General features: G+C 35.4%; 2 protein-coding genes across 2 annotated transcripts; one reads left to right on the forward strand and one right to left on the reverse strand.

Annotated features, from left to right (window-relative positions):
• Positions 1 to 9,996: 9,996 nt before the first annotated feature.
• Positions 9,997 to 12,932, forward strand: LOC127943145 (zinc finger protein 501-like). Its single transcript, XM_052539350.1, has 2 exons — positions 9,997 to 10,473; positions 11,406 to 12,932. Exons 1-2 carry the CDS (start codon positions 10,320 to 10,322, stop codon positions 12,311 to 12,313), a joined length of 1,062 nt encoding a protein of 353 aa, XP_052395310.1. The 5' UTR covers positions 9,997 to 10,319; the 3' UTR covers positions 12,314 to 12,932.
• Positions 12,933 to 15,868: 2,936 nt separating this feature from the next.
• LOC127956001 (gastrula zinc finger protein XlCGF57.1-like) lies at positions 15,869 to 18,463 on the reverse strand. Its single transcript, XM_052553747.1, has 2 exons — positions 18,026 to 18,463; positions 15,869 to 17,597 (listed from the first exon to the last, which is right to left on the reverse strand). The coding sequence occupies exons 1-2, from the start codon at positions 18,192 to 18,194 to the stop codon at positions 16,444 to 16,446; spliced, it is 1,323 nt and encodes a 440-aa protein (XP_052409707.1). The 5' UTR covers positions 18,195 to 18,463; the 3' UTR covers positions 15,869 to 16,443.
• Positions 18,464 to 21,489: the final 3,026 nt, after the last annotated feature.

Raw genomic sequence — 21,489 nt, forward strand, 5'->3', positions numbered from 1 at the left:
AGACTATGCCTACATTACCCAGAATTCCATTTGATGGTATAAAATAGGAAACAGGAAGGCCGCACTTCCTTTTAAACCCTCATCCCCAAACCATGCTGCAGTCATGAGCCCAGAGGAAAAAAGGAAAGGAAATCAAACAAACTTTGAATAAATAAAAAAAAAAAAAAAAAAAAAAAAACTTTTTGGCGTCTCTTTCTTGACCTAATGTGCACCATAGACCAGAAAATAAAGCCAAAAACATGAATATAAACCAAACAAAAACACAGGGAATAGCCCACAGATTAAAGATTACTTATGACATCCAATGTTCAAAGGAAAATTTGCCTATACTGCTTAAGAATGTCTTTTCCTCAAACATTAAACAAACAAAAATATATTATTTCCTCTAACAAAATACACCAACTTTTAATATTTAGCAAAATACATAAATTAAAAATAAACTGAATTAAAAAAAATATATTGTAGACTATGACAACCCAGTCGACTAGGACTGCTAATGTAGTCTGTGCAGGAATAGCATGTCCTTCACTGATGAGGGCTTCAGATCAATCCGTCTCTGTTCACTTATGCGACCGCAATTACTGAAAGCCCTCTCCAATGGTGCACTGGGAGCTGGAGATGCACATGTCGTGTTACTTTGCTTAATCTCGGAAACTCTTGATATCGCCTTTTCCACCATTGGATCTCTCGCTATTTCGGAATGGAATTACACGTCGCTGTCCATGGTTTCATCAGCATCCTCCCATTCAGCAAAGTCTATTTTATTTTATTTTAGTCTATTATAAATAAAGGTTTATCTGTTTTTAGTGATTTTATTTTGCTAGATATTTCCCGCAAATAACTTTATTTTCCCGCAACCCCGCCCGCGTCCGCATTCACCAATCAAATATTGTCCCGCGCACTCGGTTGCGCTGGGTCCCGCGGTACTCCCAGGTCTCTACTTGAGTGTAGTATGCACATGCACCAACGCCTAGTAAAGATAGGCCCTTTTTGTGCTGCGTCATCGGGCCCAATTTGGTCTTAATCCGGTCCTGAAGGCGGTGCATTGAGACTTGACTGAGTTCACAGCTGAGCAGACATTTCACTCGCTGCTTCAGAGTCACATTTGCATATGCTGTACTGTGGGAATTCCTGATTGGTTGACAGCAAATTTCAAATATTAAACGGAACGATAAAATAACGTTATTAACCGGTTAATGTCTATTTCAAATTTTCGATTCTGTTCGCAACTAAAAAAATGTTCCTGTCAAAATAACCTTTGTTTTCGTTTTTGTTACTTGAACCGGTTCAGAGCCCTGATATAAACACATTATGTCTAACTGAAAATGATCAGAAACTGCTAATTAATGTGTAAATATGACAAAAATAATAAGCACTGCATAATATAGTGTATATTCACACATCTATGTGAGATAATGTGCTTGTTAATGTTTGCTTATGAACTAGTTACATAATGATTAGCAGATTATTTACTGTAAATTAAAAGGCTTACAAACGTCATTAAACTTTGAATTTATATTATTATGCAATTTAAATAACATATCAATTCATAATCACAATCTGTAAGGTCATAAATTTGCTAATTTTTTGTTGTGGTGTGTATTGTTTCTAAAGTTATCTAAAGTTGAAAATATTCATAATTTGTAAATGTTTATTATTAGTCATTTACTACATTTGTATGTGTTGGACTTATAGCTACTGTAACAACACTTGTGTAAAGGGTGATTAGTTAAGATTAGACTCTTAAAGCAACCCTGAAAGCTCCCCATACCAGCAAACCTGTCCCTAACCTTACTCGTATCCCACCTCAATAGCAGCTAGTGTGTTTGCAATATACATTTTTTGACGCAAGTAGTTTAAGACACCTAATATATAGTGTTATATTCTTCAGTTTTCTCTTGAACATCCAGGTCACTCATAGCTACAAAATGCCAAGAATTCTAGTGTTAGTGTTCATCCAAAAATGAAAATTCTGTCATTACTCACCCTCATGTCGTTCCACACCCATAAAACCGTAGTTCACATTTAAAACACACATGAAGATCTTTTTGATGAAATCTGAAAGATTTATGTCCTTTTGTTGATTCTATGCAACTATCAATTAGATGCTTCAAAAAGTTTATAGCGATGGTAAAACTAATCCATAGGAAGAAAGCAGTTTAGTTCAAGGGCTTCTAAGAACAGTCAGAATTTAGGGGTGAAAGATCCCTTTAACAAGCACATCTCATACGTATAGCTATATGAGTATGTTCTCATGATTTGGTCATTATATAATGATTACTAAGGATTTATTAAAGTTATTATAAAGTTTGGTAACACATTGGAATAGGTAACACTTGTTAACTATTAACTATGACATTTCTCTCAATACATTCTTCATTTGCTGCTTATTAATAGTTAGTAATGTAGTTGTTAGGTTTAGGTATTGGGTAAGATTAGGGATGTAGAATAGGTTCAAGTAGAATAAGGCATTAATATGTTCTTAATTAGCACCAATACATGGCTAATATTCTAGTAATATGCATGCTAATAAGCAACTAATAGGTGTTACCTGTTCTAAAGTGTTACCCCATCTTTAAACCCTCTGAAATTCCATTACATGAATCTAATCACAGATATCACAAGGGAAAGACAACAGTTTGATTTTCTGAAGGAGTAAACAATAAGAGAGTTATCATTTTAGGGTGAAATTCTATAACTTCTGTTATTTCAGGCTCCAGCAAGGACTTAAAAAACCTTCTGAAGTTCTGGGTCGGATGGGAGCGGATGAGGGAAATATGGCTGTGGAAATTGTGAAAAGTGATCTCCCAGAATCCTCTAGCTGCTTCTGTGTTCTCCGGCTCCCAGGGCACTACAACAGTTTCCAGTCCTCCACCAAGGACTTGATGATGTGCATTGGCACTTGCTAGTATGGTTTTGGCCATGTGTAATTTTTAGACACATGCACATGTTACATTTGTTACACAGTGATACACACTTTTATCAAATGCCGTTACTGCACTTAGGACGAATGCTTTGTTCAAATCCAGCTTACAAGTTATTTTCTTTTTTGGATTGATTTGTACATGATGCTTGTTGATCATGCTGTTATGTTTTGATACTATGCTGTAAGATATAGTACATTAAGTAATGGGTTAATGTAATGTACATGCAGTCTCTTACACTGTAAGCTTGTATCGCTCCAAAATTGATTTTTTCATGCATGACCTTATGCATTGGTATAGAAATGTTGAATGCTAGTTGTTCCATAGCTTGTCAGAATTAGCTAAATATCGTCAAGTACTTTATTCTTTTAAAGTATTTAAATTTATGCAAAATGTATATTTAAACATGTCCAATGGGAGTACAAATATTAAATCTAAGCAATTAGTCTATTCATGAATAAAATAATCCATAATCCACTGTGTTTATCACTAACTGATGGAAGTGTCAAATCAAACAAGTACAAATTAAACAAAAACAACAATTCTTACATACAGGTTTTTTTTTTTTAATTCAGATACTTTAACGTATTGTTGAGTACAAATATTAATTCTTTCTTAATTGCTTCTGCTAGAAGTCTGCCTCTTTAAAACAGAAGATGACAATCACATTTATTCCATAATCGATTGGCAAAAAAGAAGTGCAGCTAGATAGATGTCCCAGCCAAAAGTCTGTGAAGGTGTTTTGGGGTCTACAGTGTCTCTGAGTGCTTCATCAGTCGGGGCACATTGGGTTTGAGACACAACACTGGAATGTGAATCAACACTCAGTCCACTACTCTCCCAGTCTATCTGTGGTGTGCTGAATCCCTTCAAACAATAACACAGCATTTTATGTCACAAATGAGATACCAATTACAGTTCTGAACAGAGAATAACGTTTCATCAATACAGTATAAAGTTGTAATATCTTGTATTGAATACAGTGTGATTACTCAAAAGTTTTTACTGTCAAAATCCACAAACATAGCTCTATGTCAGGTTCAGGTACAGCATTGCGGACACTTCCCATCACCCACAGCTGGTTAGGAGACATATTACCCTCTGTGCGTATTGGGTGATTGTCCCAGGTGTTTCGGAATAGGTTGAGATCATCTTGAAGCCGTGGGAGAAATACATAGTGGCAACAGAACAGATGAGTAAGGTCAGAAATATCAAGGTGGCCACCTTCTTCCAAAGCATGCAGAACATCGTAGTAGACATTTGTCACTGATGACCAGACGTCTTGATTGATTGAGTTATTGATTGATGGTTGATTGATTGTTTGAGTTGTTGATGATCAATGGTGTGTTTGTTCTGCAGAAGTTCCCAGTCTCGATGGAAAGGTGAGTGATCTTCTCTCTCTCTGCTTCTGATCCAAAGTCACTTCAGTTCTGATCCTGAATGTTCTTCCAGAGTTCAGATCTCATCACAGCCGGATCCACAGACTCCTTCTGGAGCTCTGATTCATGTCCCACGATACTTGGGAAACCTGCTCTTCAGAGTCTGGAAGAAGATGCAGGACATCGTCCAGAACAGTGAGTCTGACTGGAGAAGATCCGAGCTCACACACACACACACACACACACACACACACTGTAAATGATGCAATATTGACAGATTTCAGCTTTCCGAGTCAATAACCAGATCATCTGCTACACCAAAATCAACAGTTAATTGTTAATCAACAATTATTTATTATATATATATATATAGACTTTTATTTCAGTTTTAGTTTGTCATTTTAAAACTTGAAGTTAATTTATTTCAATGAGTTGCCAAAGGAACTTTTCATTTAATGTTAACTGTTTGATTTTCATCTAATAATTGAAGTGAAGGTAATAGCAAATAATATAATAATATCAAGAAAAAAAAGTAAAGGAAATTAATTAATTATTATCTTTTAAACAAGTTTTTTATAGTACTAAAAAAAATACATAAATAAAATAATAATTGTTTATCTTACCTGACCAACTGGAGATGATTTTAAGATCCATACTTTCAGGCTGATTGACATTTACTTTATTATTTCAGAAAAAAAATGTGTCTCTTTACTAATTTATCATAAAGATGTATGTAATAATATCATGTTGTTGTTGTTTTTGTTGTTGTTGTTGTTTTCAGTTTATGTCATTTACACAGAAATTATAATCTCTTTATTGAATTAAATGTTTAAAAACAGCTGCACAGTAATGAACAGGAAATATTCTCGTATTTAATCTTATAAATGTTTTAATTTCAGCTCTAAAGCAGCTCTACAGAAGAAGATGTTGTGTGATCTTTGCGCTCGACATGAAGCTCAAATAATGTAATATATTTATGTTGTTTCTTCACTGACATCTAGAGCAGAAACTGAGCAACTGACTCAAAACTCAACCTGAAAATAGAACCATCTAAAGACACTACTACATAGTACACCATTTAATATTTATATTTGGACTAAAGATTATACAATTACTTCTTGTCAAATTCAAGGCAATTTTGTACTGAAAAATAACCAATCTACCAATAGGTATGTCAAAAGATTATAAACTATTCCTGTTACATCTAATCTAAAAAAAGATACAATAATAGTAATATTATATAATACAAATAAGAAATGAGATCCTGTCCAGTAAGACCAGCTGTTCATTGTACAGATACAGTACAACACCACATGCATTATTACAGAGACAAATCTACTGCAGTTAGTCAAGGGTCAAGAGCAAACTAAAGCAAACACGGATGTAAACGCAAAATAATAAACCTGATTAGGGATAGTAACGATCATTTCCAAAAGCACAAACCTAAATTAACTTAGAACTGAAATGTTTTTAGATATGTTTTATTGTTTTGAACATCATCACTCTCAGTCATGACCGAAGGCTGTATGAAACGTTTGTTTTTATCGTCTTGATCATGTACAGGCTTTAGAAATATGTGACTTCTAGAGTTAACAGTTGATATTTTTGGGGCTGGTCTTATTCTTTGTGTGTTTAGGGTGTGACGTGGGAAAGAAGTTTGGAGTCCTGTCAACATCCAAATTTGTGGACTATTCTCAGAATTTGTCTTACTCTCATAATGACTGTAGATAAAGCAGACAGGAGCTTCTCAAAGCTGAAGCTCATCAAAGAGAGAGATATCTTGTTAAGTTGCACAATGCTTCTGAAAGCAGATGTATTTTGCAACATACACTGTTGTGAGATGAAACTTCTAACTAACTGTTCAATGTTTTTATCTTATCTCAGAAACTGCCATCTGCTCGGCCTGTGCCTTTAAAGTGTTGCAACTGTTCAGATTCAAGTAGAGATAGATTCACTTGCTTCTTCGAAACATGCTGCAATTATTCCATTGAAACTAATGCTACTAGAACGAATGATTGACCCCACTGATGGAGAAGAGATGTAATAATATTAATCATATCTGTATGACAGTATATTCTGCAGTTCTGCCCTGCTGTAGACAAAATCTGTACTTTAAGAAGAATCATATAGAAGTTAGAAATTCAAGTATTGTAATTTCGAAAATACAGTATATATTTATATTTCTAAATATTTCTAAAAATCGATGAGCAGAAGACACTTCTTTCAAATAAGTTTTTTATTTTATTTTTCATTTTAGATGCCTCTCATAGAATAATCCTCACGTGAGTGAAGTCTTACTACAAGAACAAACACTTCACATCTGATAAAGTTTAGCAAATATTCAATATATTATTGTGAAGTGAAGTGTTTTAGAGACTAATTTAAACACCTAAAAGAGATCAACATAAATGAACCTGTAGCACCTCACACATGAACCAACAGGGATATGTGGAATAATAAAAACTGAACACAAAACAATATACATTTAGAGTGAAGTTTAAAAGATAAAAGTACATTTGTAGACGGTTTCATCGAGTGTTTCATGAGTTATCTTCTGCTCTCTGTGTGTGTGTGTGTCAGTCTGGCTGTGGTACGGTCTACACACACAGTTAAAGTTAACCTCTTAACACCCTGAGGCCCGAGATGAGCACATTATATTTCAGTGAATTTCTCTGAGACTGAACATGCCACAGTTTCACGTCTGGATGTCCTGTACAGAGCACATTCAGGGCTTTCAGAGATATATGGACACTGGACTAAAAGCATGGGTATTATGCCTTTTGGGAGACATAAAAAATGAATACTGAAATAAATTATATTTCAATATTCTAGGAAAATCTTGTTAATTATTACTCCCATTATTACAAACCTTTTTCCATTACATGTTGCCCCAAAACACATTCACATGCAAATTATATTTAGTTTATAGATACTTTGAATATAATGAGAAAACCTGTTTATTGTAATTTTACACACATTTTGCGAAAACAATATTGAAAACTAAATATGAATTGGTGATTAAAAAAATTAATAGTTGTTGTCAATGCATGTTCATTCATGTCTTTGATTTTTACATTATTTTTAATGCTCTAACAACATAAATACATGGAAAAAACTATTTTTTTCCTTGAAACTTTTTTTCACACTGAGATCAGTGCTGGTCTCTCTGTGACTCTCTTCTGTCAGCTGTATTCATATCCTCGAGTCTCTTGTGATGATTGGATCCGTTCTGAGAGAATTCAGCTGTTCTGGGTGAATCAGACTGGTGTTAAATCAGACTCCAGATATCAGATATCATCCTCATCAGATCCCTGTATCATCTCTCTGAATAAAACACTCCTGAATGAAGATGACAACAGAGAGTGGAGATGTGAAGTTACTGAGAGAGATCAAGTCAAGACCTCAGTCACATACACTGTTATGAAGTAAATTTTTACTGAATCATTATTCATTAACATTCATTCTTTCGGAGGATTAACATTTGAATGCATTTAAAAACAAAATGTTCTAGTACTAACACTAGTACCAAAGTGTTGTAATAATGGATGCAGATGACAAAACTAGACCACAACAAGCTGAGATGACAAATCTTTTTTTTTTTTTTTTTTGCAGTGAGAGGCTTCTTTTTAATCACTTACCCCCATGTCATTCCAAACCTGTAAAAGCTCTGTTCATCTTCAGAACACAGTTTAAGATATTGTGGATGAAACCTGGAGGCTTGAGACTGTCCCATAGACTGCCAAGTAAATAACAGTGTCAAGGTCCAGAAAAGGTATGAAAGTCATCTTCAGAATAGTCCATCTGCCATCAGACGTGCAATCTGGGTTATATGAAGTGATGGGAAAACATTTTGTAAGCAAATAAAACAAAATTAATGACTCAATGATTCAATAATTCCTTTATTAATTTATCATAAAGTTGCATACAATAATGTCATGTTTTTTTGTTTATGTCAGTTTACAGAGCCCCTAATGGGAACTTTGCAAAAATAAAAAAAAGTACACAGACTTTTGCGTGCTCACAAGAAACTATGGCATCCTCCTGTGGTTTCAATTTCTGGTGTGGGTATTTTAAACTAGCATTTATTTTACTGATAAATGTCGAGAGTGCACTGTTATAGCAGGAAAGTGCATTAATATGATGCATGAGCGTGAATCTCTCCGCTTGCACAAGGAAGTTGTGGAAGATTTTTTTTTAATAAGAAAACTCGAGCAAATAATGCAATAGACAGGCAGAGACAATGGTAGCTTTAGCAACACTAGTCGTACAGAGAGCCAAAGCTCTTGTGGAAAACAAAATATGCTGCTTGATGCTTTGTCTGTCTGGAGTCTGGACGTTTGAGCATGAAGTGTTGCTATCGATCCCTCTTGTCTTCTAATCTTTGCATAACTCCAGCCCTGAACTAAAAGGTTTAGTACTTTTATGTTGTTGTTTTTTTCGGGACATTTCCTTAGGAAATGAAAGTTAACCACCGTGTCCTCAGCTGTCTATAGAGACTCCTATGTGCATTTGCGCATCCCAACACATGACATTGTACCTCCAGCAGCTACAGCAAGAGAACAGTAATGATGGACCGCTGCTTGACTCAGGGCTGTGTATATGCTGATAGGACAGAGAGTGTCACAAATGGCCGGGACTTTCCCAGAGTATGACGTCATAGTAGTGAGAAACCTGGAACTGCTAGTGTGGAGAGACCGTTTATGATCTATATGTATTATAAAACAATGAGTGGGTAGATTCAGTTTTAAATCTGATTTTCTGTTTTGATTTTTAACCCACCCCTCTCAGATGATTGACAGCAGCAGGAACCAATCAGCACATCTCCTGTGAAAGTGAAAGTAAAACCGAAGAGCAGCATAAAAGACAGTGGCGGAGCTAGAGTTTTACACATGGGGAGGCCAATGCTAATTCAGGGGGGCCATAGACCATGGCAGAAAATCAGTGTTTAACTCCAACCTGGCATAAAAAATGCAGGAACAAATCCTACGATTGCTGATTACTTCACATTACATTAAGGGGGCTCGTCTGGACATTACGGATCAAGTGGCAAATCTGTCTCAGAGACTGTGAGAGACTCAGACTGTAAAGCTTGGTCACATGAGTAAAGTGGCATGATCTGAATTAAAAGACATTGTGTTTGTGTCATCTTTATTGGCATAAAAGTCCATGTGACAAACCTTTTGTTTTAATGGGGTTTTTTGTACTGTGTGTGGGGCGTAATTTTTTGTCTTTTTGTTGTGCTCATTGGTTTTGTGATAATGGTTTGATTTTTATTTATTTATTTTTATTTATTTAATAAAAGTATGGGTTGAAAATCATCTCTCTTTCTCTCACTTATAGGAGACTATAATCAAGCAAATCAGTATATCTCAGATTACACAACTGCGGTATAAAAGTGGGATAACATACATTCACGATAGCATTCTGATGGCAACATTACTTAACAATCAAGTTTTCACTCTTACTTATTCATTTACACTCTCAAATACACAGTCACACAATGAATATGAATAATATTTTTTTTTTCAAGGGGAAAATGCATACTGCATATTGCATATTGAATTTATATATCCCTGCTAAAATAATAATAATAATAATAATAATAATAATAATAATAATAATAATAATAATAATAATAATAATAATAATAATAATAATAATAATAATAGGAACCATCCCAGAAATTCGAATGGTTTCCAATGGTTTGCGCATCTCCACTCGCCGCTTCACTCCAGTCCAGCGGGGGGCGCTAAAACACCAACGCTTCTTCACCAAACAACATTAAACCACAGAAGAAGAAGATGAGTTTCTCAGCGGTCTCTCCCTGTAGTTTTGTCTTGATGCTGTTTTAATAAAAACTGTTAGAAATGCAGCTGCTGTAAATAAAAAAATACAGTTTTTGAATCAGGTCAATAAAAACTTGTAATATTCTCTTTCCCATAGTCGTGACTACGTTTTGTAATAAGCAGGAATATCTGAAGGAGTATCATCTGAACTGAGATCTGCTGCTGTGAAGATGGAGTTTATTAAAGACATCAGTGAACTACAAACCTGCAGAATAAAACAAGAGGAACCAGAAACATTGAGAATAACACACAAGGAACCAGAACCCTTGATAATAAAACAGGAGGAAACACAAACCTGGAGAATAAAAGAGGAGGAACAGGGAGGTTGGTCATTATCCTTCATTCATTTTTAAATTGGTTTGTGGTACAGTAAGCTAACAAAGATTTCCTTCAGATCCTTAAAAATCTACATTCCTTAATGTAGAACATAAGGGCTTAACTATCCTTAAAATATCTTAAATCCACTTTTAAAAGTGTGAAGATATATATATATATATATATATATATATATATATATATATATATATATATATATATTAGAATCGTAAAAGTATTTAGTTCAGAGCTTGTGAGACATATTGGATTCACTTTTTGTACATTAGTGTAATAAGTGTAACATTTTGTGGGCAAAGGTTTGTTTTCTGATTAAATAAGTAGAATTGTTTTCTACTTAATAACTAATGTACATTTATGACACTGTACTTGGTGTTATGTTACCCTGGACCAAAGAAAGAAAAGAAGACATGTTTTATCTCTTCTGTCTGGATTTTTCTTTCTCTTTTGGACCAAAAATATATTTTCTAATGGTCTCCCATACATAGATACGTCTACAATGCCTGCTATTGCTTTCTTCGTGTCAGAAATGTGAAAAGGTCTGTTGTTCATTCATAAATCTACATGAGAAAATGATTTTGTGTTGCATAGAAGTTGATGCATTATTGAGTCTTGCTAAAAATTAGATGTCTATGCATGATCATAATCTATTATGACTCATATATCATGTTTCAGTTATTGTTGTTGTTGTTATTTTATCTTTAGTGGAGATGGTTTGAAAAGGGTATTAAAAAGTATTAAATGTGGTCTTCTGATACCTGCGCATACCCAGATTCAGTGGCTGTAGTTATAAAATCGGTAAAATAATGCATCAAAATGATCAACCTTTTGTGTAGAAATTGTCTGCTTTACACTGTTACATCTGGTCTCATCAGGATTACTGAGAGTTACTGAAAATGAACCTCTTTTACTTTTATTTGCAGAGTTGACTGAAAAAAACGAGGAGAGCGAAGAATTGAGTGAAGTTGAGGAGAAAAATCATGCTGAAACTGGAGAAAAACCATTGAGTTCCTCTCAAACCAAACAGAGAGATTTAAAGAAAACAAGAGCCATGAAATCTTTCACCTGCACTCAGTGTGGAAAGAGATTGACAAGCAAATATAAATGTGCTGTTCACATGAGAGTTCACACCGGAGAGAAACCATACAAGTGTTCACACTGTGACAGGAGATTCAGTCGTTTAGGACACCTGAAAACACACGAGAGGATCCACACCGGAGAGAAACCTTACACATGTGATCAGTGCGGGAAGAGTTTCAAACAAAAAGAGCACCTTAAAGGGCACATGAGGATTCACACCGGAGAGAAACCATACACATGTGATCACTGCGGGAAGAGCTTTGGACACGCTGCTAATCTTAAGGATCACATGAACATCCACACGAGAGAGAAGCTGTACTCATGTGATCAATGTGACAAAACATTTCTGAGGGCATCACACGTAAAGAATCACCTGAGAGTTCATTCAAAGGAGAAACCACATTCGTGTCATTTGTGTGGGAAGAGTTATTCACGTCTACATTATTTTAAAGTACATCAGAAGACACACGCTGCTGTGAGAGAAGAGTACATGTGCTTCGACTGTGAGAAGACTTTTACTTCAGCTGAACATCTGAAACGACACCAGAGGATCCACGCTGGAGAGAAACCGTACACGTGTTCACACTGTGACAAGAGATTCACTCGGTCAGGGACTCTGAAGACTCATGAGAGGATCCACACCGGAGAGAAACCGTATCACTGCACTGCATGTGGGAAGTTTTTCAATCGTTCATCTGCTCTACACAGACATACAAAGAGCAATCACCACCAAATATTTTCATACTCTTGAAGATTTCTTTAGGTCTTGTCTCAGACCCAATCTCTCTGGTCTCAGCCTTGACTCAGACTCAAAAGAGCTGGTCTCGACTACAACACTGCTGCGTCCTCACCAAATGAGACACAATAATGCATCAATCAGTAAAACATCATCTGGATAAGTCTGTCCTAACCAGACATTACAAGAGACATGACAAAAAAACATTATCTGAAGTTTCACAGTGAAGAAAGTTCATCTTCATCTTCGAATCCAGCAGATTCTACTGAGAGATTCAGATTAACTCAAAGATGCCGTTCCTCCACAGAGAACAATGTCAGAAAGGTTTATTCCTGTGTATTATTTTGCTTCATTAAATACATATCATTGTGTTTTCATATGAGTTTCAAATTATGTTCAATTGTATTATAATGCGTCACTTGTAGTTTGCTTATTCTTACATGAAGGAATATAAAAGATTCTTACCAACTGTTCTTGTTTAGAAACAGATAAAGAGGCTGCAACACTTTTAAAAAAGACATATTTTTTTATTTTATTTTTTATAATGAGTAGTAAATCTTCCACTTATGTGTTTAGAAAATGCAGATTCAGAATAAACTGTCATGTAGCATTGAAACTGATCTTTCTGTGCTTCTCTTGTGTACCTGAACCCGGTATTAAACTATTTTTAAATGGGATAATAAAGTAATATATTAGAGAATATGGTTTGCTCATGACATCATAAAAGAGAAGCTACTGAACTGCCATATTGCTATTCCCCATTATTCTCATGCATTCTTTTGGATTAATAGGACATTTCATGAATTTAATGAGAAACCATCACCTAACAAATCAGCGATTTTACAATTAAGTAAATATTCCCTCTTGAACTCCACCTTAATTTCCCTTTTCATAATTTTCGCTAATATTTTTGTCTCTCCCTTCGTAAAAAGTACGTGTGTTCTTTTTTTGTTCTTGTACATGCCACTTCATCAACATCAGGTCTACTGTTATAAAGACAAAAAAAAAAAAAAAAAATCCTCTCCATGAAACTCCATCCCCCCTTACCATCCCTTTTAGATCGATAAGGTGGTGTATTATGTAAAACTTATCATGCTAATAAAATAATAAAAATATCTAGCTATTAATCTATGAATTAAATTAAAGTGATTATTGGCCAATCAGAACTCAATTTTGTAAAAGGCTGCTCACAATTGCAAGTAAAATGGTTCAAATGTGAACCAAAGGCATTCCCTGACACTACTGTACATTATTTTGGTCAATATGGCCTAACAAAGGGGAATCATTTAGGTTGTTCGGCAGGAAAGTGTTTCGGATCTGGACGCTATTTTCACTAAATCAGATCACAACGAACCCATGAAGATGAAAGCAAATAAAAACATGAAAACTCAATATAGTCTATATTTATGATGGTTTATCTACAGTTTAAAAGATGGTTTATCTTTACAGTTTTATTCTAAAAAGAATATTTATTGTTGTCAGACACTTTACCATGGTAAATACAGATTGAACATTAACACTACACTGTTCTTACATACAGATAAATGAAAACAAAAAGTCTAAATTAAATAATTTAAGTTTAATTAAGTAATTTTAAATGTTATTATGAAACAAAAGTTACAAAACTGTACTGTACATTAACTGTAACATACTTAAATGTGCAAAAAAAAAAAAACTTAAAGATTAAATTAAAATGTATTAACATTAATTAGTTTAATTTAGTGATTCACCAGGTTACATGTCCTCTAAGATACCCATTTGTAAACTCTGGTTATACTTTACTATTTTCAAAAGATAATAAAGATAGCGATTTTCTTACCTCATTTTGCCAATATGTTTGCAGGACCTCGCAGAACACATCTGACCCTTCTTGTGTTCACAGTTTGTGTTCTCCTTTGACATGTCACGACTCAAATTCACTCAAAAAAAACAAAAAAAACAAAAACTTAACAGGCAAATATTAAAAACCGAGCAGTCCGTTATAACGACCGCAGCTCACAGTCAGCCGCCTCACTCACAGAAAGACGACAATAACGGTCATATTTTTAAATGTAGAAAGGCGCAAACCGATTAATTGTCCAGTTTCCTGAATGACAGCCAGATTAACCAATCATGATCGAAGTAATAAAATAAAACTACCAATGGGAGTTGTTTCAGTGTGATGAAGCAGTGAAATGTTTTTAGTTTTATTGTTGTTAAGGATGATAATATTTAACATATACCTTTAGATTTTAGAATAGGTATCATGACTAAAATATTTTAAAATGCTATTAAAAAATAATTTAAATAATTTATTATAAATAATTTAAATGCTTGTTAACCTTTTTCAACCATTTAGAATTAAACATTTTTAAGTTTGTTTCATTAAAACTGCCCTTATTTCAACCATATTTCAATGTTGAAAGTTGGTCATGTGCTGGAAGTTTTTCAACCGTTCATCTTTAAATGTTGAATCAACGTTGTTTCAACGTTGAGACCACAACTGACCTTATTTCAACCATATTTCAACGTTGAAGGTCGGTCATGTGCCGGCCGAGTAGTAACTTAATATCACATTTTAATCTTGCTGATTTTTTGGAGAAAAACTAAAATGGCACTTCGTGTGATATTGATTAACTAAATAAAATGATATAAATATATACATTTTCTAACCCCCATATCTTGAATTTTGTGATCATTCACATGCATTCATAAATGCATTTAAATACACCGAATAATGCAGTGATCCCCAAACTGATTCAAATGATTCGCGATCCCGCTCTGAACTCCGAAACTGACTCAAGTGATTCGCGAATCCATTCCGAACTCTCGAATTGATTCAAATGATCCGCGAAGCCGCTCCGAACTCCCGAAATGATTCAAATGATTTGCGATCCCCAAAACTGACTCAAATGATTCGCGAACCCACCTTGAACTCCCAAACTGACTCAAATGATTCGCGAACCCGCTAAGTACTCCCGAACTGATTTAAATGATTTGTGATTCCCAAATTGATTCAAATGATTCGCGAACCCGCTCCGAACTCCCGAAATGATTTGCGATCCCCAAACTGACTCAAATGATTCGTGATCCCGCTCCGAACTCCCGAACTGATTCAAATGATTTGCGATCCCACTCCGAACTCCAGAACAATGACGGATCCGAAACGAAGGCGGATGGAGGACCCGCCATTGCTCCGCACTGCATACGCTGCGCATCCGCGATTAAAACTTTACCTCCACGGCGGGACCGGCCCGGGTCCGTTTTGCACCCGTTTATCTCATTTTCAAAATCCCTTCTGTTCTTGCTGTCTCCACTTTCATCGTCTTCACCTATCTATATAAACCGGTCTGTTTTCTATCTGATTCATGGAGTCCTTGTTTTCCGTCACCTGGGTTTCTCGTGTTCCCTTGTGTTTTCATGTTTCTTGTTTTTTGGACTGCTTTCATGGTTTTAGATATTGATTTTGGATTTCCCATTAAACACTGCTATTGGATCTCTCGTTTCGTGTGTGCATTCGTGACAGTGTGCTGTAAGAATGTAAAGGAATACTTCAGATATAAAAATACTGACTCTTTTGGTAATGTTTTCTCAAACTGAAACGATTTATTCTTAATTCATTTGAATGTATGGGAATACTAGGGAATAGCAATACCAGTTCACTATTATAGATTAGTGGTATAAACTTATAATAATGTTTTACTATGGTCACATGGAATTAACAGAAACACATGTCCTCAAGACACTAAATTTCCTCTAATATACCACTGTAATTTACATCAAACATCAAAAGCAAACTAAGCAAACTACAGGTGACACATATGCATTATAAGACAACTGAACGTAATATGCAACTTATAAGAAAACACAATGATATACAAGAATAAATATTTCTGACATTTTTCTCTGGTTTTGAAGATAAAGATTAACTTTCTTCACTTTGAAACTTCAATTCATGTTTCTTTGTCATGTCTCTTTTGTAATGTCTGGTTAGGACAGATTTATCCAGATGATGTTTTACTACTTGATGCATTATTGTGTTTCATTTGACGGGGATGCAGCATCAGACGTGAAAGTGCTGATCTGAAGATGATCTACTTGCTGTGATAGCTTTTTATATGACTGTGTAGAGCAGATGGTTGATTATAACGATTCCCACATGCAGTTCAGTGATATGGTTTCTCTCCAGAGTGGATCCTCTCGTGTGTTTTCAGGTCTCCTGACTGACTGAACCTCTTGTCACAATGTGAACACTTGTAAGGTTTCTCTCCAGAGTGGATTCTCTCGTGTCTTTTCAGATTTCCTGACTGGCTGAATCTCTGTTCACAGTGTGTACACTGGTAAGGTTTCTCTCCAGAGTGAATCTTCTCGTGTCGTTTCAGAAGTGGTGCCTGACTGAATCTCTTGTTACACTGTGAACACTTGTAAGGTGTTTCTCCACAGTGGATCCTCTCATGCTGTTTTAAATATTTAGATAAAGTAAAAGTCTTCTCACACACAAAGCACACATACTCTTTCACAGCAGTGTGTATTTTCTGATGTTCTTTCAAGCTTTGAAGACATGAATAACTCTTCCCACACAAATAACATGAATGTGGTTTCTCCTTTGTATGAACTATCTTGTGTTTCATCAGGTCTGATGCCCTCAAAAATGTTTTGCCACATTGATCACACGTGTGCCACTTCTCGCCAGTGTGGATGTTCATGTGATCCTTAAGATGTGATAATTGTGTGAAACTCTTCCCGCACTGATCACAAGTGAATGGTTTCTCTCCGGTATGAACTCGCATGTGTCTATTAAGGTGTCCTTTTATCGTGAAACTCTTCCTGCACTGATCACAAGTGAATGGTTTCTCTCCGGTATGAACTCGCATGTGTCTATTAAGGTGTCCTTTTATCGTGAAACTCTTCCTGCACTGATCACAAGTGAATGGTTTCTCTCCGGTATGAACTCGCATGTGCCTATTAAGGTGTCCTTTTATTGTGAAACTCTTCCCGCACTGATCACATGTGTGTGGTTTTTCTCCAGTGTGCATCCTCTCATGTGTTTTCAGGTCTCCTGAATAAATGAATCTCTTGTCACAGTGTGAACACTTGAATGGTTTCTCTCCAGTATGACCTCTCATGTGAACATTAAGTCTATATTTGCTTGTAAAGCTCTTTCCACACTGAGTGCAGTTGAAATATGTCTTTGCTCTTCTTTTCTTCAAATCTTTTTGTTTGGTTTGAGTGCAACTCCAATGTTTTTCTCTGGTTTTTATATGTTTTTTCACCTCAGATTCACTCAATTCTACATTCTCCTCATATCCTTCATTAAACTCTAAAATAAAAGCAAAATCAGTTTATTTGTCAGTAACTGTAGGGGATTAAACAGAAATATGAAAGTACATAAAAGTGAACCCTGGTGTAACAGTGTAAATTAAATTTCTGTGCAAAAACATGATGTTACTTTTGATGCAGTTTTATAAATTATACATCACTGAAACTTTTCATGAAGACTGATCTGCAAAATATCATTTTTTCAAATGGTATATAAACAAATCCCATGTTTATAGAGAGCGCCATTAAACATGTATTGTTTGCTGCTCCATCTATATTCTTATTTATCATCTCTAAGGATTGTTTCTATTAAATCAAACTAAATCTAAATCTGCTTTAAACTTTATAACTGTCAGTATTATTAAAAAGCTTTGCTAGCCTAATGTGCCACAAAAAGTCATTAAAGATTTTTAAAGAATAAACACCAACCTCCTTGTTCCTCCTGTTTTATTATCAAGGGTTCTGGTTCCTCTTGTTTTATTCTGCAGGGTTCTGGTTCCTCTTGTTTTATTCTGCAGGGTTCTGGTTCCTCTTGTTTTATTCTCCAGGTTTCTAGTTCACTGATGTCCTCTTCACTCTCCTCTTTAATAAACTCCATCTTCACAGCAGCAGATCTCAGTTCAGATTATACTCCTACAGATATTCCTGCTTACAAAAAGTCACGGCTGTGAGAATGAGATGACTACAACATTTGCTGACCTGATTTTTGCATTAAATCAGCATCAATGCTAAAAACAACAGAGAGAAACTAAGGTTCTTCCTCTGTGGTTTAATGTTGTTCTTTAAACAATGTATGTGTTTTAGCGCCACCCGCTGGACTGGAGTGAAGCGGCGAGTGGAGGCATCACTGCGTGTACAAGGTGCGCTGTTTTCCTCCGATCTAATAATAATAATAAAAAAGACCTTAAGAGATTATAGACTCATCAACAGTTTTTGTGAGTGAGAATTATAAGAGAGAGAGAGAGAGAGAGAGAGAGAGAGAAAAAACGATTTATAAACTTACATTTTTCACTGGTAAGCACACAACATTGTAGCATGTAAATATGGAATGTATAAATTGATAAATACAGTGCTATACAGGGGGAAATCGTGGCCTAATGGTTAGAGGGTTGGCCTCCCAATCGAAGGGTTGTGGGTTCTAGTCTCGGGCCGGCAGGAATTGTGGGTGGGGGGAGTGCATGAACAGTTCTCTCTCCACCTTCAATACCACGACTTAGGTGTCCTTGAGCAAGGCATCGAACCCCCAACTGCTCCCCGTGTGTGTGTGTGTGTGTGTGTGTGTGTGTGTGTGTGTGTGTGCGCGCACACACTTCGGATGGGTTAAATGCAGAGCACGAATTCTGAGTATGGGTCAACATACTTGGCTGCATGTCACTTCACTTCACTTTCAGATAGTTCCTCTCTTTGGATAAAAGTGAATTGGAAATAATAGACTGACAAGTTCCATGATAATATATCCGTTACATTACTACTCTCTTCTATTTAAGTCAAAGGGACCTAGTAGGTATGTGTGTTCAACTGAAAATAATGAGATAGAAAACAGAGAAGGTAGAATCAGTGACCTTACTGCCAAACATTAACCATTTCTCATGCCTTATAATTGTATTATTTTTATTATATACTAAATTGGTGGATGTTTCTTTTTTTAGTCTTCTTTGTTGTGCTTGAGAATGGCAACATATATTTAGAATCAGAATCAGCTTTTATTGCCAGGCATTTTTACACATATGAGAATTTTTTTTTGTGTTTTTCAGGATTCCTGACCGACTGAATCTCTTTTCACAGTGTGTATCATCTTGTGTGTTTTCAGGCGTCCTGAACCTCTTGTCACAGTGTGAACACTTGTATGGTTTCTCTCCAGTGTGAACTCTCATTAAGAGTAGATTTGCATGACAGACTCTTTCCACACTGAGTGCAGGTGACTCTTCTTTTCTTCAAATCTTCCTGTTTGGTTTGAGAGGAACTCAAGAGTTTTTCACCAGTTTTGAAGTGATTTTTCTCCTCGACTTCACTCAGTCCTTCACCCTCCTTGTATTCGTCAATCAACTCTATCAAAAACATAAAAAATAAATAAATAAATAAATAAATAAAAAAACAGTTACTGAAGTGTTTTAACGAATTTACACATTGTTAGTGAAGCAGATCCCTTCCCAATTCTATCTTTGAAGAGACCAGAGCCTCACAAATAGAAAGCTTTGTCTCATTGTAAATCCTTATAATAAGTTAGTAAAGTGACATGGCCAAGTATGGGTCCCATCTGCATTTAACCCCTCCAAGTAAAGTTAGTTTTAGGATTAATATTAGTCAGGTATTCACTTTTCCCTCCTTCTTCTAAGGTGCATCCAGAAAGTATTCACAGCATTTCCCTTTTTCTACATTTTGTTTCAGCCTTATTCAAAAATAGATTAAATTTAAGTCAAGTCTGCTTTATTGTCAATTCTTCCACATGTACAGTACATACATACAGAGATTTGAAATTATGTTACTCTCAGACCCATGGTGCATACAGGTAACACTAACAGAAGAGCCTAAAAATCTAATATAAAATATAAAATACAACTATACAAATAAGGGCATGATAAAAAAAAAATAATAATAAAAATAAAGTAAAATAAAGCAGTGTGAGGCACATGGCAGATAGAGTGCAAACCAGTGAAGTGAACAAACGGATAAAAAGATTGTAGTGCAAAAAAGCTTATTCAGTCTGATTAAATTGACAAAGGGCTCAAGAGCAGTTATTTTATTTAACTGACTCATGAGGTGGAAGAATGACGTCAGTTCCATGCTGAATGAAGTAATGAGCAAACCAATGCTGCACAAAGTGACTGGTGTATGTCATCATATGTTAGTGGGGGGCAGAGGCGGATCTGCCATAGTGGCACAGTTGGCAGCAACAAATAAAAAGTTAAGGCCTTGAAAGTTTGCACGCGCGAATCTCCAATGTCCGACTGCAGTGAATGCAGCATGAGAGGACGACAGAGCGGCAAGAGACTGAATCGCGGAATCCAGTCAAAAATTTAAACTTGCTGTATAATGCAAAACGTCACAAATTCAGCCATGTTTGAATGAATAAATCAAAAGTAGGCCTGTACGTTTAATCAGATCTCAATATAGACTAGTGTCTGTGAATATAAAAGGTGTTGTTATACACTTCTCAGGGAATGAGCGCTCAATATGTGCTCAATACACACACACACACACACACACACACTGAAGCACGCGTGGTGTTTTCAGCTCTTCATTATACTGACGCATGATGTATGCTACACATGTGCACGCCAGCTTGCTATGAGATGATTTCCCCATTTCATTTTATAAAACTATCGTCATTCATTCGTATCGTATACACAGACTGACAAAAATGGCAATGTCTTGACGACAAACTGTCAAAATAAAATATTGGTATAACTTGAAGAAATTCAAACAGAAATATAATACTATTGCACAGAAGAGTATGCTATTCTTCAAGTAGGCTTAATAGCTAATAATAATAATAGTTTATTAAAAAACACAGAAACTCTGTATACAACCCACCAAAGTAAAAGTTCAGTCTAACTCAAATAAATTATGTAAGAAATTGCACAGTAAAATATATATATATATATATATATATATATATATATATATATATATATATATATATATAAAATGAAAGAAAAAAAAAACAGCAAATGGAAGCACAGTCAAGCAATATGCAAGTGTCTCATATCCTGTGCAATGAAGCCTGCCACGATTGTCTCTAGCATGCACATGTGCCATCGACAGGAAAAAGCTAAGCTCAGATCTTAAAATAGAGTGTGCATTTTTAATACTCGGGTAACAAGTGCATATGTGAAATGACATCAGAAGGCTATAATTGTTTCTGGTCTATTACTGTATCGCAAGTCCGCATT

This window comes from Carassius gibelio, chromosome A3 (assembly GCF_023724105.1).
Source record: "Carassius gibelio isolate Cgi1373 ecotype wild population from Czech Republic chromosome A3, carGib1.2-hapl.c, whole genome shotgun sequence".
Lineage (NCBI taxonomy): Eukaryota > Metazoa > Chordata > Actinopteri > Cypriniformes > Cyprinidae > Carassius > Carassius gibelio.

What these genes read in the sequence shown, in the direction of transcription:
- LOC127956001 (XM_052553747.1), bottom strand. Translation starts at nt 18,194, where the DNA reads ATGGAGTTTATTAAAGAGGAGAGTGAAGAGGACATCAGTGAACTAGAA. An exon ending in AAAACAGGAGGAACAAGGAG is followed by an intron (nt 17,598 to 18,025) that starts GTTGGTGTTTAT and finishes CTTTTATTTTAG; the next exon opens with AGTTTAATGAAGGATATGAG.
- LOC127943145 (XM_052539350.1), top strand. Translation starts at nt 10,320, where the DNA reads ATGGAGTTTATTAAAGACATCAGTGAACTACAAACCTGCAGAATAAAA. An exon ending in AAAAGAGGAGGAACAGGGAG is followed by an intron (nt 10,474 to 11,405) that starts GTTGGTCATTAT and finishes TTTTATTTGCAG; the next exon opens with AGTTGACTGAAAAAAACGAG.